Source organism: Stegostoma tigrinum, chromosome 15, assembly GCF_030684315.1.
Source record: "Stegostoma tigrinum isolate sSteTig4 chromosome 15, sSteTig4.hap1, whole genome shotgun sequence".
In the NCBI taxonomy this organism is placed as follows: Eukaryota; Metazoa; Chordata; class Chondrichthyes; order Orectolobiformes; family Stegostomatidae; genus Stegostoma; species Stegostoma tigrinum.
This window is the reverse complement of record NC_081368.1, coordinates 35,208,310-35,235,728: the sequence shown is the minus strand read 5'-3', so window position 1 is coordinate 35,235,728 and position 27,419 is coordinate 35,208,310. Positions and strand designations below refer to the sequence as shown.

Below are 27,419 nucleotides of genomic sequence, written 5' to 3'. Positions count from 1 at the left end.
AGTGTTTCCCAAGCAGTGGGTCATGCCTCCAGTCAGTGTCACAGAATCAGCAATGGAGCTGCAAGTTCCACCTGCTCCAGGACTGAGCCACATAATGACATGGAGTCCCAAATAATGACAGGCTGTAGCCTTGCTCTGTGCAATCTTTCACTCTCTCTCTGAATCATTATTATTGTAATCTGCACTGTTTAATGCATTGAGTGCAATAAATTGCTAGTATGGAAAAACCTTTCATCCTGCTGAGCTTGCATGCTGTCTGTCATCATCGGGCTGACGGGGAGATGACTATGTGTCGTGTCGTGTGAAATTATTAAACATATCAAAACGAAGGAGCCAAATTACACGGTTTTCTTGAGTATAAGGAAAAGGAATTTTACTATCTCTTTAACCCTGAAAAAAAACAATAAGAACACATCAACACACACACACACACGCCCCTAATAAATTTTAAAATAAAGTGTCTGCTATAGATGGCAAAAATTGGCGATACAGTTTTTTTTCGAAAAGGTCCTTACATTCTTTTAGGTGGTAAATTTTAAACCTGAGGCCAGTTGTTTGATTGTTGTCTCATGTTCTGCAGCAATAGTTAAATAGTTGTTTTTTTCACCAGGAACTGGCTTCGAGGTTAAGAGAGGTAGGGGGAGGGAGTCTTGCAAAGTCCTTGCTGTTATCAGTTTATATTTCTCTCTCTGTCTTCTGTTACTCAGAGCATCTGTTGTTATAGGTCCATTTGTACTGTACATTCCTGAGTCAGCTCCATTGTTCTTCCAAGTTGACAGCTGCAGACCGCCCCTGGAGCCCAGTATGTGCAATCATCCTGCTATAATTTAAACAGGAGATTCTCTTGACACAGATTCTTTGATGGTTTTAGTCTTTAGATAACATGAAAATCTCAGTGCCCAGATAATGCGAACTGCAGATGCTGGAGAATCCGAGATAACAAAGTGTGGAGCTGGGTGAACACAGCTGACCAAGCAGCATCTTAGGAGCACAAAAGCTGACGTTTTGGGCCCAGACCCTTCATCAGAAAAAGGGGGAGGGGGAGAGGATTCTGAAATAAATAGGGAGAGAGGGGGAGGCGGATCGCTATTAGCTCTCAGTGGGGTAGCTCCTTGAGTGCTTGGACCATAGAGTGACTTGGCTGTACTGAAGTATCCACTCACAACTTGCTTGGTGGTAAGTGGCTGTATTTCCTGCACTCTTTCTACCATGTGTCTTTTGGTCACAGGTTATTTTGTTGAATGTGAGCCATCATTTTTCAGCTTCTGAGTATTTTTCTATTATTATTTTAGCATTTACATTATTTTGCTTTATCTTCTTAACCTGCTCACTCAGTGCTTCATAAGCAGATGGGAGTGAGAGCCTATTGGCTGTATTCATCCAGTTTGTGAATGTGCTCATTCTTTTTATAACAACAAAGAACTTAGTTTTTCTGATAAAGGGTCTTGGCCCGAAAAGTCAGCTTTTGGGCTCCTAAGATGCTGCTTGGCCTGCTATGTTCATCCAGCTCCACACTTTGTTATCTCAAAATCTCAGGGCAGATGGGTTTCTTTTATTCCATCTGGGGTCAATGGACATGCCTCATTCTGTGGTCAGATAATCACAGCAGCCATTTTAGGTCAGCATTTATCTTTAAACATTTTTCCTATGAAGGTCTCCAGTAATAAAATCAGATGATGGAAGTTGAAAATTGATAGTCTATGTTTAACATTAGTTGAATACATCATGCGTGTGTGGGATAACTGATCAAAATGGTGTTTGTTTATATGTCTGTGTGTGTTTGTCTCTACAGGTAGTTCTCCTATAATGTAACAGTTGCATTCTTGTGTATCTTGGCACTATAGAAAATTGCACTATAGAAAATCCTGTTATAGGGAAATTGCTACAGAAAATCCCTACCTGTACAGCAGAAGGTTCATGTTATCCAACAGCATCCGTAATTCATCAATCACGTTATAGTTGATTCATGTTAACAAAACACATGTTATAGTTGAGCTGTGTGTCTGTGTCTGTGTCTGTGTCTCTGTCTGTGTCTCTGTCTGTGTCTCTGTCTGTGTCTCTGTCTGTGTCTCTGTCTGGTGGCAGGACAGCATGGATGAATCCTAATCATAAAATAAAAAGTAAATTTAATTTTCTCAAATTATAGTCAATGATAACAAGTTAGCCTTTAGAAAATCTTGGTAATATTGCTATGAATCAATAATACTGAATGCAAATGTGGATAAATAGAATTTGCTGTGACCAGCTCAAGGGTGATTTCATTCTTATGTGATGCATTATATATTAGCATTACATGTCAAATTTTAATAATTATATTATGCATGCTACTGTGTTACTTGAATGCTGTTTTGTTAATGTTGACATCTGGAATTGCAGTAATTTTCAAGAGTTAAAGTGGAGTCACACTGGAAAACAGTTTTTGACATACTGTAACAGGGGCACTAACCTTGTGATTTTTCTTTTCTCCCTCTACCTTCAGTTGTAACATCTGGAACATATTGGCTCAGAATCTACTCATTCAGTAATCCCAAAAATCAGAGCCACGGATCTTCTCTATGGTATATGTACCCACTCAATAGTCCTGGAGATAGGAATAACTGCAGATGCTGGAGTCAGATGTGGAGCTGGAGGAACATAGCAGGCCATGCAGCGTCGGAGGAGCAGGAAACTTGAAGTTTTAGGTCAGGACTCTTCTTCACAACTGGGATCCTGGGATGTCTAGACATTTTATATCCTATAGTAATGAGCATGTAAGAAGGGTTTCGGCCCAAAACATTGACTTCCCTGCTCCATGGATGTTGACCAACCTGCTGTGCTTTTCCAGCGCCACATTTATCGACCTGAGAATCAGCGATGAGTTTATTTCCTGTCCTCTGGCTTCAAACAAGTGCCTAAGCCTTAAAAAGTTGTGATTGCCTCAGGCTGTGACTCACATGACATTATAGTGAAGCAATGCTGTGGCCGAGACTTTTTGCAAAATGCTGTCCAACTGGTTTGGCCTGTCACATTGTTATGCATCCTCTAGCCGGAGAATTGTGCAGTTCTATCAAAATGTGATTGGAAGTTAACAAGAAATTCCATGTCTGTTGCTAATCCAGTCCATTTTACTTTTACGTGCAACGTATCATATCCCCTTTTAATATATTTCAAGAACATTTTCCCCACATGCCCTTCTACCTCAGATTATTTGAAATAATTATGCTCATTACCATCAAGTCAATTAGAGGTAGAACTCCTCAGAGATTTTTTTCCCTCAGGCCTATTTCAAGATGATCCTCAAAAAAATGGCAAAGACATTTATTAAATACTCTGCACTGGTTTGTATTCAAGAGGAAAAAAGAATACCACAGAGAAATCACATCCTGAATTGGTTGAGAGCAAGCTGCGGTATATTTTGATGGAGAAAGCATTTAGATGCCAGTTAACAAATGATAAAGTGTAAAGGTTTCATGATTGGATCCTGAAGAGAAAGGAAGAAAACAGTCTGATCCCTGGAAATTATGGGCTAAAATGCTACCAGAACCTAGATGTTAGGAACAGAAGTGAGTTCAAGAATTTAGGAGTGCATCCCATTCTTGTCCCACTGCATTGGTTATCATTTTCCAAAAATCCTTAGACTGTGCAGATGTACCAGAGGATTGGGAAACTGTCAAATGTGGTATCCCTATTCAAAGAGGAAGAGAAGCAAAAAATGGGTCGTTATAGGCCAATTAGCCTAGCATCGATTGTAGAAAAAAATAGTGGAATCAATTATTGAGAAAGTAATAGCTGCACATTTGGAAAATCATAATGTAATCAGCATGGCTTCATGAAAGGTAAATTGCAGCTGACTAACTTATTACAGTTTTTCAAGGATGTCTCATCCAGAGTGAATAGAGGAGAACCAGTAGATGTGTTGTGTTTGAACTCCCAGCAAGCATTTGACAAGATACTTCACAAAAGGTTGAGTCATAAGATGAGCCCATGGTGTTGGACACTGACATGGACAGAGAATTGGTTAATGGGCAGGAAACAGCAAGGGAGGATAAGGAGTTCTGATTCAGGTTGACCATCTGGAATCAATGGGTGTCTGCAGGGATCAATGCTAGGACCACAATTATTTATAATATATATTCTTGACTTGGAGAAAGGAAGCAAATACAGTCACCAAAACTGCATACAACACAAAAATAGGTGGAAAAGAAGATGTAGACAGTTTACAGAGAGATATTAAATTGGTTAAGATAGTGGGTAAAAGTTGGCAAATGGAATTTAATGTGGGAAGATATGAAGTTGTTTATTGTGGAAGAGAGAATAAGAGAAAATTATTATTTAAAATGGAGAAAATTGCAGAAAACTGCAAGAAGGGACTTTGGGGTACTTGTACATGAAACACAGAAAGCTAGCACACAGGTGCAGCAGGTAATCAGGAAGGCTAATAGAATGTTGGGCTTTATTTCAAAAGGTTTGGAGTATAAGAATAAGGAAGTCTAACTGCAACTGTAGAAGGTGCTGGTGAGACCACATCTAGATTACTGTGAGCTGTTTTGGTCTTCTCATTTAAGGTAAGATATTATTTCATTGGAGGCAGTTCAGAGAAGATTCACTAGGATGATCCCTGGCATGGATGGATTGCCACATAAGCAAATGTTAAACAGGTTGGGTCTCTACTCACTGGAATTTAGAAGAATGAGAGGCGATCTCACTGAAACATGTACAATTTTCAAGGGACTTGGAAGGGTAAATACAGAGAGGATGTTCCATTCTTGGCAGAGCATAGGACTAGAGAGCATAGTTTCAAAATAAAGGACGCCAATTTAGAACTGAGATGAGGAGGAATTTCTTCTCTCAGGTGTGTTGAGAGTCTTTGGATCTCCGTGCCTCAGAAGGCTGTGGGGGCTTTTGTGAATATTTAACGCTTGATCAGTAGGGGGAATCAAGGTTTACAGGGAAATTGCAGGCAAGTGGACATGAGAAATGTTGGATCAGCCATGAACCTATTGAATAGTGAGCGTGTTACTCCTAATCCTATTCTTATGGTCATGTCTAGAGAAGTTTCCCAGGGTGAATCAGCTGCTTATTCCATGCAGGTGGAATGCTGATTGGCATAACTAAGAGACATAAATAACTCACAATTTAGAGGAATGTAATGGATGTGGGCTTAATAAAAGCCTCTGACAAAGGACCACATGGCAGATTATTGGAGAAGGTTAAGGGTTATGTGTATAGGGGTGTAAGGTTATGAAAGAGATAATGCTGAGGAGTACCTTAAGCACAACCACCGTGATGATGTGAGATAGAGTGGGTGATAGATAAGTTTAACATCTTGAAAAGGTACAATCTACCACCGGAGTCTTCTTCATAGTCTCTGTACCAGAGGGGTGGATATTACATGTCCCTTCCAGGTGTGTTTTCAAAGTGGACACATGTGAAATAGACTGAGTGGCACAATCACCAACTTCCCACTCATCCGCAATATGGTTTCTATAACAATGTCTACCAGATCACAGTAACTTGTACATCATTGCTATCATTGTTATGGCCAGGTGAGGACAGGCTATCAGGTGCCATCTCCTTAACCCCTTCTCGATCAAAGGCCGAGAGGTGCAGAGGAGAGTTTCTATACAGACTAGAAGGAATTCAACGCAGGTTAAAAACCAAAGGAACTACAGTTGCTGTGAATCAGGAACAAGAACAAAAGTTGCCGGAAAAACTCAGCAGGTCTGGGAGCATCTGTGAAGGAAAAGACAGAGTTAATGTTTCTGGTCTGATGACCTGTCCTCTGACTGCCGAATAAAATGTTATAGAGGCCTGGAGCCATGAGTGTGAAACCCGAGTACCAATGGTTATCCAGTTTCCTCAGAAATTGTGAAGCTTGTAGATGAATTCTCAGTGAATGATATTTTTCCAAGTTGCTTTTTCACGGGACACTGACTCTTGAGGTTGAAACAGAGGCAGGCAGAGAAACTGTCTTCCAGCCCTTGCTTATAAATCCACTCCTCCTTGCCTCTGCTCTGTTAACCAGAAGCAGCTGTTGATATAGGCCCATTTGTAAATTTCTGAGACTGCTCTTTGCTTACCAAGCTGAACACACTGCAGATAACCTTTCAACGCAATGTGTAACTCTCAGAAAGGTGTTTATCAACAGGGAATTACACATCTGAGTTTTAGTGTCCTCTTATAAAAGATTAATTTCAGGTCAGACTGATCCTGGTTTACTGATGGCTTTTTAAACTTGGCTCAAGCTGGTCAGGTGATGCCAGCAGCCATTTTTGGGTCAGTATTTGTCCATTTTCTATTAACTTTTTAATCCACTAAAGATATCTGGTATTACAAGCAGATGATGTAAGTTGAATACCAATGGTCCATTTTTACCGTGATCATAACATCCAGCAATATCCTGCATCTTGTTGAAGACAAGAGCCTCTGATTTCATTACCAAGTGGTCTTCCTTTATCACACAACACCAAACAGGACCTGAAGCTCATTACCCTGGAAGAGGATGTAGCAGTAAATTTACCTTATAGTGAGCAGTAGTTCACATTGCTCATGTATGCTACTCTTCCACTGAAGTTCAGAAAACGTTTGAGGAAAGATTGAATAGGCTGGGGTTGTTTTCCTCGGAGCAGGCAAGACTGAAGGGGGACATGATATAGATTTATGAAGGACTTAGGTAGTAGAATCAAAAACCCTCAATATTCTTGTGATGGTTGTTTTTGACTGGCATAGGCTTGAAGGACTGAGGGTCCTTTCTATGCTGTAGACCACTATGACCCCAACATTGATAAGAAGAGAGAGAAGAGATAAAAAATGATGAATTTCAATTTCACTTTCTGTGAAGTTATTCATTTCAATTAAAAAAAAGTCAACATATTCTGAATGGAAGTGGATTCAGTGTTGTGGAATTAAAGCATGGTATCTTTAGAGTTATGAACAATGTGGGCTTTGGTGAGTTGTGTGGTCCAGTGAGACCCATATCAACATCAAGATTATCTCGTTCCTTCTTTTATGCTGTTTGCATGCGATGTGGTGACATTTTCACCAGGGAGTTGTCAATTGGCAGGGATTAACACTTGTTTAAGCTCTTTTCAGATGACCCAACTTGCCTCATTAATGTTCAGGATCCAGACTTAACTCATCCAACCAACCTGACATTGGAAAAACTTAACCTAGAAATCAGAGCACGTATCTGGTGGGTTCATCTCATCACTTGCTCCAAATGGCTTCTGTGTTGGAAACCAGACACAAATATTTCAGATCATGCTGCTGGAGTACAGGTCACACTCATCCCATGTCCGAGGACACTGGCACCTGATGTATGCCAGCCTCTGAGTACCCTGATGGCACATCTCTGATTCTTCTTGAGGTCAATTCTGTACTTCACCCCTGCACCCCAGACTGAACAATCCAGCAACAATTATTGTAATGTTGCAGCAAGGACACTGTGCTCAGGAACACACACCCTGCTCATGGACCAGACCAAGCTGTATTTTTGAGTCTTTCGTCCACTGTCATAATGTACGCTCATACTGAGGCTACCTGAATGTTCACAGCATCCATGCCTTGCATTGCCTTGCTACACTGCAATTTATCCCCTCAGCCAGGGAGATCAGGCTAGTATTACTGCTGTCTTGTCTTGCCGTTAAGCACAGACACAAAGCCAGGAAGCTCAGGATAGCCCAGGATAGCCTTGATCAGGGGTCCCAGCACAGCAAGTCAAGGGCAGAATCTGACATCAGTTCGGTACCCTTTAGGGCAGTCAGATTCAGGATGCTCTCCTCAAAGAGTGAGGAGTTGAATGACAGGCAGTACACCACCAACCCCGAGTCTTTCTACCCTCCTGCCCTTTTCCTCCTGGAACGAGAGAGTGGTAGAAATTGGGTGGCACTGCTATTACTGTTGGCTCAGGAGGGGAGGTGTCCTTAGCGAAAGAGTAGGCAGCACAGAGGGAATACAGGGTTAGTGATGAGAGAGAACAAGTAGGAGAGATGTTGCAGGCAATTGAGAATGGTAGAGCAAGATCTTTGGTGGGAGGTGGATACAGCAGCAGAGATGGAGTAAGAAAGGAATTGGCCTTCTTCCTACAATGCTGGACATTCCTGCAAAAGATTGAGATTGCTTCAACCCAGGTGGCAACTTTGTACAAGACTGGTATAATCTTTGTCATGGCATTTGCTGCTGGTCCTGGGGCAGGAGGAAGTCCTACGTCAGCACCATCCCATACATCAGGGCCTCCTGGTCCTTGCCTATCAACTGGGGGCATGATTTCACCCATCTACCATGTCAGGAGCTATACAGGGCAGATCTGAACTGACAGTGCTTGTCCGCGTGCACAAGGGGTGTTTGCAGATGGCATGGATGTAAAGGATGCCAGTGAATTCTGGGATATTGCTGAGTGCCGAGCCATTGTGGGAGTGGCACATGGTAAGATAGAGAGGAAATCAGATGCTACAGGTGCACAATAGGTAATTATTAAGGCAAGTTTGCACAATATGGTAAGAAAACTCACTGATCCTCGCAATGAAAATCAATCAACCACAACTCAACACAACTTGTACTTAGCCAAAAATCATAAGATTCAACCCACCGAATTTGCCACAACAGGCATAAAATTAAAAGCCAAGAGATAATATTGATTGTGTTAAAAGCTTGCTGCTACCACCACTGGAGTACTGTATGCAGCTCTGTGCGCCACACCATGGGAAAGATGTTTTAAGCCTTACAAAGGTCGAGATGGAGAGTCATTTGGACAATGCTGTGAGGAACTACAAATATGGAGAACAGCTTGAAAAATGATAGAAGTGCTTAAAATACGAAAGCAATCATCAACTGATTTATTTTTGTTTGTGCTATGAAATATCCCACAGCACGATTTGAGGAGCATGGCATCCAGATAACAGTTGTGCTTCAACTAACAACATTGAAACAAATTGCCTGGTCACAGCTCATTGCTCTTAGTGGAATCTTGCTGAATCCTAATTGGCTTGTGCATTTCCAAGATCAAAACCACAACTATAATTCACAAGACTAATTAATTATAAAGCACTAGATGAGATTTCCAATGTCACAAAAAGCACTATACACTTTTTCTTTCTATAGTTTGTTACAAAAATATAATTTTAATATTAACCTTCAAATATTTGTTTCATATGGCTGATGGAAAATATATAAATTACCCCAAAATTCACATTAGTCACAGGATCCTGCATGCATTGTACAAAGTTAAAATATTGAGGAGTTTACTTGATTGATGCCATTATAATAATTTACCGTATGTTATGGGTGTTTTCCTCCTTACTGATGCCTTGATCAGGTCCACTCCAAGTAAAGAATTCCGGTAACGTTTTGCTTTAACTTCCTCAAACCACAGTCCAGTAACCAGCTTCCTTCTTTTTTCATCTTGAATGGATTTTTGTGCTGTCCTGCAATGACAGCGTAGAGATTTTTCACACAGACAGGATTCAGTTTCCTCACATATAAAAGTTGCATTCCAGTGTCATACAATCTCCCAGTAAAGCTGGGAGACTTACAAGGCGGCGAGGGTGGAGGAGGGAGTAAGGCTGTCCTTTGGCAAGTTTGCAAGTGCGTCGCCATAACCGGCATAATAGTCAATCACAAACCAAAATTCACAAGTGAATCTTAGGAATTAGATTTCAGAACTTAAAAGATTTTAAAAAGGAGTCAACAGCACATATATTTAATTGATCAATGCCATGGTGTGCATACACTATTAATTAAGAGAATGTTTCAAGGCCACCTGTGACAGGAGTAACTCTGGTCTGTTCCTCCAAATTCCAGTGTGCAATTAAAGGCAACATCTAACTGCGAGACAGCAAACGTGCAGCTGAAGCTTCACTGGTGGCTGAAACATTGCTCCATTTTAACAAGCTATGAACTAATATTTCAATTTAATGTTAGGTTTGTACGGCACACAATAAATTGGATAATGCTTCCACCAGAGTGTCATTACCACATAATACATGATACTATTACACTTTAATGTTGGAACTGTCTTTTATGAGATAGATTAGCCTGAAGCTATAAGCCTTATTACTAAAACAGGCTCAAAAGATTCTCCAAATCAGTTTGATCAGCAGGGTTTCTGCACTATAATAGCCCGAACCTTCTGATCAGCGTCAGAAGCGCTGCCTATTGCTGAGCAGACTGAGAACTGAGCAATTACATGACCGTGTTTTGAAAGGCCAGAATTCCAATGCAACAGCCAGAAACTTCGCTTGGCACAGGTATCCATGCAGAGAACAGTGAAGAGAATCAGGTGCAGAACAGATTCCATTTTTACAGCACAGGCTGCCATAAGGTTATTTTAAATTACCAGAGTAAATGTTAGTGATGGATGAATGTTTGTAACTGGATAAATGAGCGAGTGGGTAGAGTGGTAAAATGTGTAGTTAAGTGGGTACGTGAACAGGTTGAGAGGTGATAAGGTGGTAGGTGACTAGGAAGGGAAGCGAATAGGTGCTAGGTTGGTAGGGTGACAGGTGGTTAAAGTGGCAGGTGGATACAGAGTAGTAGCAAGGCTATGGTATTAGTTAGGGATGGTGACAGATGGGGGTCCATTTTTGATGTGAAATTGCAAATAAGGAAGAACTAAAGCAGCTTGCTTATCCTGAAGAGTTGAAGCATTTGCACAGAGCTTCAATCAGGCCTCAGTGGCTGTTAGCCCCTACTGAAAAGTCCTGAACTTGTGCAAGCTGCTTCAGTTCTTCCATATTTGCAATTTAACCTCAAGGATTTGCACAAGCCTCCACACCTATTCACCAAATCCTGGCCTAGCCAGCAACCACCACCATGACAAAATATAGTCAGGTTGGGGTGGTAGCCAGGATGTCAGACTTAGTCATAGTTCCTTTGACCTGAAAAGTCTGTGGATCCCACAGGTTCTAAGTAAATGATTGGGTGATCAGTGGAATGGTTACCCAGACATTAGAACAGTATTTTCTGGCCAACTATGCAGGTAAGTAACTGTCCAAAGACTCTGACTCTACCACAGAGTCGCTGAATTTTTGGAAAACAGGGAAATTGCCTTTGTAATTTCACTTTGAAGTCAACAAGTTGGCACTTCACTAGCATTCCAACGAACATCTTTACTCATATGTCCAATCTCCAACAACCTAAAGACTAGGAGATCGGGAGCAATTTGCTAGTCAAATTCAAGTTCAGAAGCACTTCCAATCTGCTGTTTGAAACAATGTGTGTGCATGGTCTATTCTCATTCAAATACGGCAAGTGCCTTAAACTATATAGAAGATCATCATGGCATATTAACTTTTTAAAAAGAGCAAGCAGCTTAGGTCATAGGTGGAGCACTGAGGGAACACTTTCTTGGGATCAGCTGTAAGGTGACTGGGGTGTCTTTCCCAGCACTGAGCAATGAGAAAGTCATCTTAAGTATTTTTACCCAAATCATTTGCATTGTAATTGCTCAATGCTGGGAAACATAAATGTAGACTCCCATTTTGCCTTAAGTTATAAAACAAAATAGTTTTAATCATTGCCTCAGTGACCTATTGTTTTATACTTTAAGAACAAGAATAGAAGTCTGCCTGGGGACCTGTATTTTGTACACAATTCTCCACTCCATAAAATAAAGTCATTGAGCTTTGAAATGGTCCCTGTCAGAAGAATTAGCACAATGTGCCGACATGGCTTTTTCCTGTTATAAAATGTTTATGGGCTAGACTGCTTCCAAGAAGTATGACAACCTAGCAACAGATTAGGAAATACTCAGCATAAGACAGTGCTAAGCTATATTGACCAAGCTGAGCAAATGGCCCTGAAACACACACACACACACACACACACACACACACACACACACACAAAATATTAAATAAAAGGATTTTGTTACAAAAGTTTTTTTGGTGCATCTCAAAACACTGCCAACATTTTTGTATTCTATTTTTAAGATCACTTCTGAGCACAAAAATTGAAGGGAAGTTTAAGAATTAAGATTAGAACTAACAAGAAAAGTTTGGCTTGCAATCAACTCTGTGCTTCAGTTGGGAGTATTGTCAGATACACATTCACACAGAGTCTGTAGTAATGTCTCAAAAGCAGCAATTGTACACCAGGATGTAGGTGTGAAAATTACACTGCAACACAGAACAATTATCAATACAGACTGGGTTACAATTGTTTTTAAGATTTAAAAACAGGGCCTCACCTGATTCGTTCACTGTCTTTTTTCTTGAGTTCAGAATCCCTCTGAATAACTTTCAAGAGCATCTGATACTCATCCTCTGTCAAGAAACTGAGGTCCAGGGGACTATCCATCACTCCCTTCATTCCGTTATTGCATAGGGTGAGGGTGGGGTTTGGTGTTATTGTAAACGCAAAGCAGCGCACGATTCCAGATGCTGCTGGATTCACTGAGAATATTAATATTCAAACCAATCCTGCATGATCAGAGTTGATTGTACATGCAGTTAGATAATAAATCCCAGCAATTCCTTTCCAGCCAGTATCAAGTTTCCTTAATAGCTTTCGGCCTTTTGGTTACCAGATTGGTATCAAAGTGTCCACATACAGAAATGATCAGACTTTTGCTGCAGATTAAGAGGGCTTTGATCAAAGCTTCATTAGATTTTCATAAGAGCCTGTAGGAATCATTTAGTAGTACACAAAAGGTAATGCTATTATCAGCTTCAGATATCCAAATGCACCTAAAAGCAAGAAAAATACAGATTATTGCCTCAGTATTTATACATTAAAACATGTATTATGCTCAATACATCTTCTCAACAACAAATTGTACTTACATATCAGCTTTAACATAAAACATGACAACTTTCACCAGGCAACAGAATATAACAGGAACCTTAAAAGCAACTAACGCTTGACACATTTGTTATTTCCTGCTAGTTTTCCTGAACAAATCAACTTTAGTCCCAGTAGGATAAAGGAGAAATATCTCAAGTCTCCAACACTTAAAATCAGGCATAATATTTTGGTCCAGATGAAAATCCCACTGGTCACAGAAAAATATCAAATTACCCAGTAAACATTCCAGGTGTATATCACATCAGAGAGGCAGGCCCCAACGATCTTAAACTGACTGGGTTTAAGTTATAGACAAGGGTTGAACTGCAACACGACCATGATTACCAAGTAGTTGGCACTGAACACAAGAAGACAAACAGTGTAACTGGCATTTAATTCTAAGCCTGGTTGTTAAGGAAAACAAGTGTCTACAGATGCATGGGGGAGGGGAAGTACAGAAAAACATGTTAAGACAGCAAATTAAATTTGAAATGCACTCTATTCAAATACACAGACAGTACAAGATAACTATCATATGGTTTTTCTTGGAGATTCATTTGAATTTTTATTCTCTGCCTGAACCTGCTTTGGTTAGGAAACTGACAAGCTATCAAGTCTCATGTCATATTAATGCCGTGCAAAGTCCAACGGGTTCAAAGTCTGACAGCATAAGGTTCATCCTCCATCATCAGAGAGGATCGGGAAAGGGTGGGGCGACAGCTGACAAAATAGCTTTCCCCTGCTCCCAACTTATAATACAGCTGACCATGGGTACTCCAATGTTAGAACACCGACACAGCAGTAACAGGCCCATTCCTACTCCTGAACTGTCAACTTGAACAGGGAAATGTGGCCCCTTCAGCCATTTCCAGAATTTGGTTTTTAAACTGAGTTTAAAACTCAACATGCTGCGTTTATGAAGGAAGCTGAAGTCCTGCCACCACATCTGAAAGTGGGAGGCGACCTCATGGTGGGGTCTTCAAGAGACATACATCCAAACCTGATCAGTTAAGTGGCTGTGCCCAAGGCTGCCAAATCTATTAGGGGAGTGGCTATGCCCAAGAGCGACAGGTACGAACCGGGGAACTGGGAGCTCATCAGAGGCACTGCCAGCAGGGGCTGCATCTGCTGACTGAAACACAGAATCAAACTGCCCTTGTGGCTATCTATGTTTATAAAGATATTTTGTGAATAAAGTATATTTTTGAAATAAAGCAATTGATGGACTTGCATCCTCAAAGACAGGTAGATGGGGTTTAGGGATTCCAGGATCAGGCAGACAGGTTCCACACAGAAATGCCACACGGACAGTCATTGCTGCTGGAGTACCCCCTCTACAGGTCACAAATTATCCAATAAAAGCAGGCTGTCTCCCCAGTGTTTGCTGACAGACTACCAGGTTTCATCAGATCGCCTCCCCATACCTGTCTGCCAGCTTTCCCATCACTGATCAAAATGGCATGATAGTAGGAAAATGCCAGGTATACCTCCCCATGTCATTTTGCCAACCTTCCTGCCCCCTTGCCTACACCATGAGGCCAGTAAAATTCCATTGAATGTTATTTAAAATCCCAGTTTTTCAGATACCCAAACAGTTCCAGACAGTAATTACTTGTTATTGAAACATTACCAAATTCTCTATGACAAAGTTGCTCATAATTAACTGTTTAGTTCACAAATTCAGAGGAAGAATTCACTGTATATTAGTTTCTGCAATTCCTTTAAAACAGAATAAATCAGCATTCTGATCGATGTTAATGTGATCACAAATTGGAGCTGAAAAAAGTCAGCATGAGTGATAATTTCTACACCTTTCCTTTGTTTGAATGTACCTTCAGGTAAACCAGTAGGGCAGGGTGACCAGAAAGCAGCAAACAGTGAGAACAAATCGGCTTCCAGTTCTTTACAAGCTTTTAAAAAAAAGATTGATTTCTCATTATGATGACAGCGTGCATGCAAGGACAGATACAACTGTTATGGAAAAGTTCCAGACATGAAGACTTTGGTTAGTTCTTGAAGCAAAAGTTAGCATTGTCCTTACCAGCTGTAGGTAAATCCACATGTTGCATCATAAATAAATGTCTCTACACACAACATGAGGGATTGGCTCTGCATTTTTTAATCCCATCATCAGCATGCCTGAACTTGATAATCTGAAGACCCAGTACCTTCCATATGAGAAAATTGCTAACAACACAATTTTTTTTAAAACTGTATATTGTTTTAAAGAAGTTGACTTCCAGTTTGAGTATTTTCTGCAGTAATTTTTAGTTGTGGGAAGTTATTTTTCTTAAGACTGTAGGTGTCAGTTAACATACTAAACAAACAAAGCTGCCATTATCCAGAGGGCAGGTAGGAGGTTGGGAGGAGTCACACCTAAAGGTCTGAAAGGAACCAAAGACATTCACGGCCTCATTCCTCTGAACCACCTCTCCATTCCAAGACAGCCTCCCTGATTCTGTACTCATTCCTGCCCCTAAAACTCAATCCAAACTCATTGCTGTAAACAAACAGTTAAATCAGGTGTCACAATCACAGCAGGGATGTCCTCTGGGTGGTCTGTGAGCTCAGAATCTGTAAAAGCTTCTATGTAGCTCTCATTTAGTTCTTGAGCATTACATATAAAAAGTAACCAGTAGCTTTGCTGTTAAGCAAGATCAAGGTTACCTAATTGCAAGATTACTGCTGTAGCTACTTTAGTAAAAGTGATAAGGTTATTTCAAAAATACAAATGATACTTATAAAACTAAAAGCAACTTCAATCCCTAAGGTTGTAACAGGCCTTTACTTCTTTGCATTTCTCTTTTTGAAGGGAAGGGGTTATAACTTGAAGTGGGCAGCGGAAAAGCTACACAAATGTATAGTGTCTATAGTTAGCACAGGTATTGAAACTCATATAATGGTTGCAGTTACAACAAAATCTTTGATGATTTTTTAAAGTGACACTTCCACTAAAGCTAGTCAGAAGTAAGAAATATATTTTACTTAATAGTGGATATTAAAATTCACCAAAGATCCTTACACAGCATCTTCCAAATCCAGGACCGATCCCACCTGAAAGGACCAGGGCAGCAGATACATGGGAACACCACCACCTGCAAGTTCCCCTCCAAGCCACTCACTATCCTGACTTGGAAATACATTTTGACGTTGTTGGGTCAGAATCCAGGAATTCCCAGCCTAATTGCACTGTGGGTCTACCTACAGCACGCTGTCTGCAGTGGTTCAACAAAGCAGTTCACCATCACCACCTCAAAAGCAACTAGGACGGGTAGTAAATACTCACCCAGCTAATGCCACGCATGTCTCACGAGTGAATAAAAAAAAACGAGAAGGGTAAGTCACTGAAAACAGATCTGCTCAATGCAGTAATGTTAAGTAATTCAACAAATCTTAGCAAGTAAAGATTAGCAATTCACCGATCTCAAAACAAGAACAAATATATGGACTAAAATAACTCAAAATTGCTAAATAATACTTGGATTAAAAAAATGAAATAACAGTGGATGCTGTAAATCAGAAACAAAATCAGAAGTTGCTAGAAAAGCTTAGCAGGTCTGGCAGCATCTGTGAAAATAAATCAGAGTTAATGGTCCTGTTCTGAGGAAGGGTCACAGGACCTGAAACATTAACTCTAATTTCTCTTCACACATGCTGCTGGACCTGCTGAATTTTTCCAAATAACTCTTGGAGTTTGGTTTTCAAGGTAACGCATGTACAGAGCATGTGATTTATTTACTTCTAGCTTCTGTACTTAATCCAAGTTTTGGTTCATTCAAGGCCAAGTTCTTGCAAAATACTGCTTATTGGCAAGATAAGAAATATTAAACCAGATGCTTGGGTCAGGTTAAAAAGAACATGGTAGAGTAAGGGTGTATCAGTGATAATGGGAACTGCAAATGCTGGAGAATCCGAGATAATAAAATGTGAGGCTGGATGAACACAGCAGGCCAAGCAGCATCTCAGGAGCATAAAAGCTGACGTTTCGGGCCTAGACCCTTCATCAGAGAGGGGGATGGGGAGAGGGAACTGGAATAAATAGGGAGAGAGGGGGAGGCGGACCGAAGATGGAGGAAAAGAAGATAGATGGAGAGAGGAGAGTATAGGTGGGGAGGTAGGGAGGGGATAGGTCAGTCCAGGGAAGACGGACAGGTCAAGGAGGTGGGATGAGGTTGGTAGGTAAGAGATGGAGGTGCGGCTTGGGGTGGGAGGAAGGGATGGGTGAGAGGAAGAACAGGTTAGGAAGGCAGAGACAGGTTGGACTGGTTTTGGGATGCAGAGGGTGGAGGGGAAGAGCTGGGCTAGTTGTGTGGTGCAGTGGGGGGAGGGGACGAACTGGGCTGGTTTTGGGATGCGGTGGGGGAAGGGGAGATTTTGAAGCTGGTGAAGTCCACATAGATACCATTGGGCTGCAGGGTTCCCAAGCGGAATATGAGTTGCTGTTCCTGCAACCTTCGGGTGGCATCATTGTGGCACTGCAGGAGGCCCATGATGGACATGTCATCTAAAGAATGGGAGGGGGAGTGGAAATGGTTTGCGACTGGGAGGTGCAGTTGTTTATTGCGAACCGAGCGGAGGTGTTCTGCAAAGCGGTCCCCAAGCCTCCGCTTGGTTTCCCCAATGTAGAGGGAGCCACACCGGGTACAGTGGATGCAGTATACCACATTGGCAGATGTGCAGGTGAACCTCTGTTTAATGTGGAAAGTCATCTTGCGGCCTGGGATAGGGGTGAGGGAGGAGGTGTGGGGGCAAGTGTAGCATTTCCTGCAGTTGCAAGGGAAGGTGCCAGGTGTGGTGGGGTTGGAGGGCAGTGTGGACCGAACAAGGGAGTCACGGAGAGAGTGGTCTCTCCGGAAAGCAGACAAGGGTGGGGATGGAAAAACGTCTAGGGTGGTGGGGTCGGATGGTAGATGGCGGAAGTATCGGAGGATGATGCGTTGTATCCAGAGGTTGGTGGGGTGGTGTGTGAGAACGAGGGGGATCCTCTTTGGGCGGTTGTGGCGGGGGTGGGGTGTGAGGGCTGTGTTGCAGGAAATGCGGGAGACGCGGTCAAGGACGTGTGGGGGGTAAGTTGCGGTCCTTGAAGAACTTGGACATCTGGGATGTGCGGGAGTGGAATGCCTCATCGTGGGAGCAGATGCGGCGGAGGCGGAGGAATTGGGAATAGGGGATGGAATTTTTGCAGGAGGGTGGGTGGGAGGAGGTGTATTCTAGGTAGCTGTGGGAGTCGGTGGGCTTGAAATGGACATCAGTTACAAGCTGGTTGCCTGAGATGGAAACTGAGAGGTCCAGGAAGGTGAGGGATGTGCTGGAGAAGGCTCAGGTGAACTGAAGGTTGGGGTGGAAGGCGTTGGTGAAGTGGATGAACCGTTCGAGCTCCTCTGGGGAACAAGAGGCGGCACCGATACAGTCATCAATGTAACGGAGGAAGAGGTGGGGTTTGGGGCCTGCGTAGGTGCGGAAGAGGGACTGTTCAACGTAACCTACAAAGAGGCAGGCATAGCTGGGGCCCATGCGGGTGCCCATGGCCACCCCCTTAGTCTGTAGGAAGTGGGAGGAATCGAAAGAGAAGTTGTTGAGGGCGAGGACGAGTTCGGCTAGGCGGATGAGGGTGTCAGTGGAGGGGGACTGGTCGGGCCTGCGGGACAGGAAGAAGCGGAGGGCCTTGAGGCCATCTGCACGCGGAATACAGGTGTATAGGGACTGGACGTCCATGGTGAAAATGAGGTGTTGGGGGCCGGGGAATTGAAAGTCCTGGAGGAGGTGGAGGGCGTGGGTGGTGGTCCTCCCACCCACCCTCCTGCAAAAATTCCATCCCCTATTCCCAATTCCTCCACCTCCGCCCCCACGACGAGGCATTCCACTCCCGCACATCCCAGTTGTCCAAGTTCTTCAAGGACCGCAACTTCCCCCCCACAGTGGTCGAGAACGCCCTTGACCGCGTCTCCCGCATTTTCCACAACACATCCCTTACACCCCGCTCCCACCACAACCGCCCAAAGAGGATCCACCTCGTTCTCACACACCACCCACCATCCTCCGGATACAACGCATCATCCTCCGATAGTTCCGCCATCTACAGTCCGACCCCACCACCCTCGACATTTTTCCGTCCCACCCTTGTCTGCTTTCCGGACAGACCACTCTCTCCGTGACTCCCTTGTTCGCTCCACACTGCCCTCCAACCCCACCACACCTGGCACCTTCCCCTGCAACCGCAGGAAATGCTACACTTGCCCCCACACCTCCTCCCTCACCCCTATCCCAGGCCACAAGATGACTTTCCATATTAAGCAGAGGTTCACTTGCACATCTGCCAATGTGGTATACTGCATCCACTGTACCCGGTGTGGCTTCCTCTACATTGGGGAAACCAAGCAGAGGCTTGGGGACCGCTCTGCAGGACACCTCCGCTTGGTTCGCCATAAACAATTGCACCTCCCAGTCGCGAACCATTTCCACTCCCCCTCCCATTCTTTAGATGGCATGTCCATCATGGGCCTCCTGCAGTGCCACAATGATGCCACCCGAAGGTTGCAGGAACAGCAACTCATATTCCGCTTGGGAACCCTGCAGCCCAATGGTATCTATGTGGACTTCACCAGCTTCAAAATCTCCTCTTCCCCCACCGCATCCCAAAACCAGCCCTGTTCGTCCCCTCCCCCCACTGCACCACACAACCAGCCCAGCTCTTCCCCTCCACCCACTGCATCCCAAAACCAGTCCAACCTGTCTCTGCCTCCCTAACCTGTTCTTCCTCTCACCCATCCCTTCTCCCACCCCAAGCCGCACCTCCATCTCTTACCTACTAACCTCATCCCACCTCCTTGACCTGTCCGTCTTCCCTGGACTGACCTATCCCCTCCCTACCTCCCCACCTATACTCTCCTCTTCACCTATCTTCTTTTCTCTCCATCTTTGGTCCGCCTCCCCCTCTCTCCCTATTTATTCCAGAAGCCTCACCCCATCCCCCTCTCTGATGAAGGGTCTAGGCCCAAAACGTCAGCTTTTGCGCTCCTGAGATGCTGCTGGGCCTGCTGTGTTCATCCAGCCTCACATTTTATTATCTATGGTAGACTAAGGCATGTTATTTCCCTCAATGTTCCTCAATGGATTTCATAATCATTTCCCGCTCTGGGTCTAGCCTCTGGGACCATCGATTTAAATCATTAAGTAGGATGTTCCCTTTTTTTCAGTTCAAGGCTTTTGTTGAGTGAGATTTCATTGCGCCTTGTCCATTATGGCTTGCTGCAACTTTCCTCATGAAATTTTCTGCTACTCCCCTCACTAATTTTACTGGAATTTATTCTGATTCCTCCTACTGGACTCACACGGCAGAGAGACACGTCTGCTCACCATTGCCAGCTGTTCTGACTGTGAGCACTATTTAAGCTAAAATAAACTCATACCAGGTTTCATCAATGAACAAAAAAAACAAAAACTGTTCACTACTGTGACCATCCTCTTACATAGGGGAAATTGATTATTAGTTACTCAGATGGAAACATAAACTATAGCCCCTTTTAAATGAAGTACACATTAGTTTACAAATAGGACGGACAGGGCAGAGGAGACAGTTTTTGAGAGGAACGTCGGGTGGAAGCTATATCGGCAAAAAGTGACAAATTCAGTGGATCAAGTGTCCAAAGCACAGGGGAAAATGAGGTGACTTTTACACGGCTCCTTTTGGATTCTGGTGATCATATTATGTTGTAGACAATGGTAATCCTCAATTTGGTAGCTGGTCTGTTGAATCAAGTCTTGGCTTGGTTAGAAACGTTCTTTCTCTGCAGTTTTTGATGGCTACTTCTTTTCCATTCACTGATGAGGACAGAGTGATTATAGTGTGGTAGACTCGAGGAGGCGTGAGTCTATGTGCTCCGTCAAACTGCAGCTTTAAACCAATCCAAATCCTGTTGCTTGTCAATTTATTTTCTCTAACCAAAAAGACACCTTACGCCAGCACGTCTTACAAATGTATCACATCCAGCTTCTTGTGTGACTTGTAAATAACCACAATTTCACTATCCCTTCAAGTTGCAGCAACAAAAATATCTAATTAATTCTCTACCTTAACCCTATTGCAATTAAGCCTTTCAAACTTCCATTTTCCAGTTTACAATTCAAATAAAATACATGTTGTCCCTATATAACTCAAACCTTGGAAAGATGAAATGTCATTTTTCATTGTGCTTCAGCCCAATACAAGCATGACACGAATACCATAAAACGCACAAAATATATTCTTTCAAACATACCCAAATTACTTGTGATGTTAAAAAAAAGACATAAAACTTTGGATCCTGGGCCTGAATTTCTTTTGGTAGTCCATGCTGAATAAAAAAAACTGAGCTTTCCACCACCCATTCGACTTCAACAATCCTCAAATGAACAGCTTTGGGAAATTGGATTGTTATATCCTTAACAGTAAGGATAAAATGGTATTCTGCTTTCATTTTTAGCAACGGTCTTGCACAGTCGACTAACACGCTGAATAACACTTCAAAAATGGGTATAGGTCTTACAGGTAACAGTGTGGAGCTGGATAAATACAGCAGGCCAAGCAGCATCTTAGGAGCACAAAAGCTGACGTTTCGGGTCTAGACCCTTCATCAGAAAAGCGGGAGGGGGAAGAGGGTTCTGAAATAAATAGGGAGAGGGGGAGGCGAATCAAAAATGGATACAGGAGAAGATAAGTGGAGAGGTCTTACAGGTGTCATTTAGATTACATGTAGAGGCTTTGCCATTTCTTATAGAGTATGACGTGGTTTACAAAACGGTAAAGGGATGTTTTAGAGATAATGGGAACTGCAGATGCTGGAGAATTCCAAGATAATAAAATGTGAGGCTGGATGAACACAGCAGGCCAAGCAGCGTCTCAGGAGCACAAAAGCTGACGTTTCGGGCCTAGACCCAAGGGTCTAGGCCCGAAACGTCAGCTTTTGTGCTCCTGAGATGCTGCTTGGCCTTCTGTGTTCATCCAGCCTCACATTTTATTATCTTATAAAGGGATGTTTTACATCCTTACTATGCCTTGCACAAGTAGAATGGCTGTTTATCAACACTTAAAATCCCCATTTTCCTCAAACGTCCTGCCAGAGGAATGTCGTGTGCTTCTCTGCAACATCTCCTTAAGATATCTGGGCAGTACCACTAACTTTTTTTATTCATTCACAGGATGACAGCATCACTGGCTAGGCCCGCATATACTGCCCATCCCAAATTGCCTAGTTAATGGGCAGTTAAGAGTCGATCACATTTCTGTGCATCTTGACTCGCACTTAGGCCAGACCAGGTGAGGATGGCAGTTTCCTTCCCTAAAGGACATTAGTGTACCAGATGGGTTTTTCTGACATTCGATGATAGATTCATGGACATCATTAGACACTTAATTCCAAATTTTTATTGCATTCAAATTCCACCATCTACCTTGGTGGGATTCAGTACTGATGAACAGCCATCCATTACTTGTTTGCAGATCTATGACAATGTCTCCATTTACTCATCAGAACTCCATTTTTCACCTAATAACACTCTGAAATACATTCAGCCTCAGATTCAATGTGGGTTGATTGTGTTACCTTGCTTATTCCAAATCTGCTTTCTGAACATCAATTAAGGAAGACATATTAAACACTTCTTTTGAGTTACTCCCATCCTTAAAGAAAGTTTTAACGACACTTAACATCTACTTGTGGTATTAATTTTATATCTAGTGATGGACATTGTTTCGTCATTGCTCTGGTTACCACAAAGGCGGAAAAGTAACTGGAAGTTGTTCCTGTGACTGTTCTGTCTCCTTAATCTCACTTGGACAGTCTGTGTTTGATGGTGAAGCGATAACTGTCACTCAGCCAAATCATTGCCTAGGTGTACAGCAACTCTGTACATGGGTAACCTCTTAACAACTCTGACTACCATTGCTACAAGTCACATTTTAAGTGCGCTTTCTACAAAGGCAGAGATATGCACTCTCTGCTTACCCTGTTTATCAAAGCATTGACTCTCTCAACTGGATGGGCATGGTCCTCAGACTCTGACAGAACCTTTAAGATCCAAGGGATGGATAGCATTTCTTTACAGCATGGAAATCGCCCCTTTCTGGAAGTCAGCTGCTTTTCTGCACAACTTCAAGTTGACTGACGTATAGCTGAAAGGCAATTCAGCCAATTTCTATACAATAACAAGTACATTTCAAAGTGATTGTATAACGTATGAAAATACTTAGCAACCAGAAGCGGCTTTTTAATCTTAAAAGTTCCCTTCCTAAAGTCACGAGGGCACAATGAGTCCCACTGGATATCAATCCACAATTCAGAACTGGAACTCTAGAGTTTGAACCTGACCTCTCCCCTTTCCACACTGTGACACTCAGGCGAGACCATAAGACCATAAGATTGTAAGACACAGGAGCAGAAATTAGGCCATTCAGCCTGACAAGTCCACTCTGCCATTCAATTACAGCTGATAAGTTTCTCAACGCCATTCTCCCGCCTTCTCCTCTTAACAATCAAGAACCTATCTATCTCTGTCTTAAATATAATCAATGACCTGGCGTCCAAATCCTTCTGTGGCAACAAATTCCAAAGGTTTACGCTCTCTGGCGAAAGAGGTTTTACTCATCTCTGTTCTAAATGGCCTTCTCTTTACACTAAGTCTGTGCCCTTGGGTCCTATTCGCTTCAGCTAATTGAAACACCTTCCCAACTTCCAACTCTATCCAGGCCTTTCAGTATTCTGTAGATTCCCCCTTCATCCTTCTAAAGCCCATCAAGCATAGACCCAGAGACGTCAAACATTCCTGACATGTTAAGCCTTTCAGTCCTGGGATCATCCTCTGGACCCATTCCAGGTCCAGTGTATCCTTCCTGAGATATGGGACCCAAAATTGCTCACAATATTCTAAATGGGGTTATGACCAGAGCCTTATAAAGCCTCAGAAGTATATCCGTACCTTTATGATTAGGTTACCTACACACAGTATGGAAACAGGCCCTTCAGCCCAACAAGTCCACACCTCCCCTTGAAAAATCCCACCCAGACCCACCCCCCATAACCCACACACCCCTGAACACTACAGGCAATTTAGCATGGCCAGTCCATGTAGCCTGCACATCTTTGGACTGTGGGAGGAAACCGGACCACCCGGAGAAAACCCACGCAGACACGGGGAGAGTGTGCAAACTCCACACAGACAGTCGCTCGAGGCTGGAATCGGACCCGGGTCCCTGGCGCTGTGAGGCTGCAGTGCTAACCACTGAGCCACCGTGCTGCCCTATTCCAGTCCTCTTAAAATAAATGCCAACATTGTATTTGCCTTCCCAACTACCAACTCACCCTGCAAGTTAACCTTCAAAGAATCCTGGACGAGGACACCTAAGTCCCTTTGCGCTTCAGATTTCTGAATTTTCTCCCCGTTTAGAAAATAGTCTATGCCTCTATTCTTCCAACCGAAGTGCAATAATGTTACCATTTAGCTAAGGGCTTGTCCCGTTTGCTTGATGAAGTATTTCTACATTTCACTTATTCAGCCAATGTATGCATTGATGGTTGGGCCTATATTTATTGTCCATACACAATTGATATTGAGAATGTGGTGGTGAGCTGCCTTCTTGAACAGCTGCAGTCCTTGGAGTTACATACAGTGCTGTGAGGGAGGTAATTCCATAATTTTGACACTGTGACTACGAAGGACAGTGATATATTCCCAAGTCAGGATGGTGAGTGGCTTGGAACGTGGTGTATCTACTGTACTTTTTCTTCTAGGTGATAAAGATCACAAATTTGGAAGGTGCTCTCTAAGGAGGAAGGTGCCAAGGGATATTTTCCATCTAACATGTTGATTAAACAAACAGAATATGAATACACATATAGTATCAGAGATTATGGGAACTGCAGATGCTGGAGATTCCAAGATAACAAAATGTGAGGCTGGATGAACACAGCAGGCCAAGCAGCATCTCAGGAGCACAAGATGCTGCTTGGCCTGCTGTGTTCATCCAGCCTCACATTTTATTACCATGAATACACATATTCCTACTTTTCTTGTCCATCTTCAACAGACTTTTCTGGGAGGCAGTGCACAATCAGACAATAGATACCTTTACTTTCATCCTCATTTTCCTTACAGCAATACACATAATCAGCAACACTAACTGCAGTGATACATTAAGACAGGGAGGTTCAGCCAACACATTTGTAATACACTTCCCTCGACATTAATTCTAGATCTTAACTTCAACAGCGCTCTCAGCATTAGAATATTAAAATTCTCTTTTCTACACTTCTCACACATCCTACTGTTTCCTCACATAGAATAAACAACTAGTCACGTTACAAATGTCACTATGAGCTGAGTCCCAATCATTTTTTTCCATATCATAGGTATGCACATTAATGTGAAGCAGAAGGAACCTAGACTAAAGTCAATGTGGGATATTTTTATAATATTATTACATTTGAGTTAGATTTACAGTGGAGAAACCATAATTCATTTGCACTGAATCTTAGCACATAGGAAAGCCCTTTGTCTTCTCCTGGCCAGGAATGATCTTTCTGCACCGCTCGGCTCTTTTTTCATTCAGGAACAGGTGGTGGGCTCCACTGTAACACGAAACTCAACCTGCAAACATGCTGGGTTTTTGTGGGACTCATTTTTCTGCAGCAGCATGCTTAAACCAATACCAGATTCCAGGCAGTTCTTTGTTTTAATATATGGCACTTTGCTGCTTTTCAATTCTATGCAGGTCCCATCAATTACTCAGCTAGAACAGGAGCAGCAAATAGAGAACCATGCATTGGTTAAGTGTGCCCCTGTAAAGGACACACAATATTATGTAAAACTTTCTGACTCATGCACGAGAGAGGTAGGATCTCATTTTCAAAATATCATAATGAGTTCTAGGTTAAAGATATGTCCTTATTTTGTTTGATGAATACTTTAGTTAGAGGGATACACCTCACAGAGATTTATTGCGTTATGAATACATTATGTAAGGTAAATATCTGAATAATCTGCTTATACTGTGGGTGAGGATATTTATAATGTTATCACCAAGCAATGAGTAAGAATGTCAAAGAACCTCACATACAATGTACTAATATGACAGATGGTAACTCAATATCCATTTACCAATATGGACCTTATAAGATGAATCTATATCATGTATCTCCTACTGAAAGTAACTGGGTGAAGAAGCAGAAATATTAGCATACCACTGAAAAGTTGGTGACAACTTTAAAACATTTGTATTACCTAAGTAAAAATCTTCTCATTATGAACAGCAAGATTTAGGAGTGCTGACACTGCATGCAAATAGGTCATAGAGTAATACAGCACAGAAACAGGCCCTTCAGCCCAAATTGGTCCTTGCTGACCACAGTGCCTACTCAGCTAGATCCAATTGCCTTTATTTGGTCCAAATTCCGCTAAGCCTTTCCCATCCACATACCTATCCAAACGTTTTTAAGTCGTTGCTATTATACCTGCCTCAACCACTTGGTGTTGGAAGCGTATCAAAGTAAAGAGAAAAAATGAGTTTCGGTGATCAGCATTGAGAAACCGAAGACTTTTCAAACAAGAAAACAAACAGTGTCAGGAAGAAGGACAGATGGAGGTGATCACAGGCTCAGGTGTGAACCTTAAGTGCCAATTTTGGTGGGTTTCATGGAGATATCTCTCTACGAGAGTTTTCTCATGCTATCCTACCAAATTCACCTCAATCGCTGCTGCATATACCCTTTCTTTGTATTTTCCCATTCATCCTTGATGGAAATACTCACTACTAAAGGGATACTCTCAGATCCCTGGCACCTGAGCCATATCTAAAAAGTAGTCCAGTGCTGCCCAGCATGGTTCCTGCCATTTGCCCCAGTCATGAAAAACAAGAGAACACCAGAACCCTGGTTTGTGGCTAGGGGTCTGGGGGTCCTTGATGGATGGGATGGTGTAGAGGAGAGTCAGCCTCTTCCCCAAGGACTGGTAGAGAGAGGTTACCAGAATCTGCCAGCCTTGCCTGAGGTTGCCACCCGGATCAGTGAGGTGTTCATGGTCCATAGGAACATCCAACAGTGCAGCAAAGGTCAATGACCTTCTTCTCTACACCCAGGCAAATGTCACCATCTTCTCTCAGATAACAAGAATCATGTTCTTTGACTCTTAACTATTTTATGCAACATCTTTCTCACTCACTCTCACCCACTCCTTACTACTAACTCTGAATGTCCTCTGTGCTGCCTAGTCATTCAGTTGGGACATCTCAAACTTTCCTCCACCTGCACCAGCATTAAACAGCTGTGCCAACCACTTTCATCTCAATGAATTCCCCCCCATTATTTCATTCCAGGAGAAAACAGCCGAGAAGAGGGCTAAAAGAGCTGATTTGGGAGTGGCTCACCTGACATACAGCTCCCTGCCCACAACAAGATGTTACTGGCCCTCAGGTCTTAGATATGTCTGCCATGGAGAAAAGATTCTCATGATCTACCGTATCTATGCTTCTCTATAGCTGAATCAGTTTCCCCCTCACCCTTTTCTGCAACAGATCCAGCCCATACAGCCTCTCGTTATAACTAAGACTTTCCATCCCAGGTAGCATCTTGGTGAATCTGTGATAATGGGAACTGTAGATGCTGGAGAATCCAAGATAATAAAACGTGAGG

At 42.7% G+C, this 27,419-nt stretch overlaps 1 protein-coding gene across 4 annotated transcripts in view; it reads right to left on the bottom strand.

The window, feature by feature from the left end:
• Nucleotides 1-27,419, bottom strand: part of LOC125458751 (synaptotagmin-like protein 2) — a 99,129-nt gene that overhangs the window by 58,326 nt on the left and 13,384 nt on the right. For 3 of the 4 annotated variants that reach the window (XM_048544350.2, XM_048544352.2, XM_048544353.2), the window contains 2 exons: nucleotides 12,164-12,662; nucleotides 9,250-9,401 (listed from right to left, as the gene is read on the bottom strand). In XM_048544350.2, the coding sequence (XP_048400307.2) occupies nucleotides 9,250-9,401; nucleotides 12,164-12,285 (274 nt within the window). In that variant the 5' untranslated portion in view covers nucleotides 12,286-12,662. Of the gene's footprint in view, nucleotides 1-9,249; nucleotides 9,402-12,163; nucleotides 12,663-12,993; nucleotides 13,015-27,419 lie in introns of those variants that run through there. The other variant, XM_048544354.2, reaches the window with a different exon arrangement.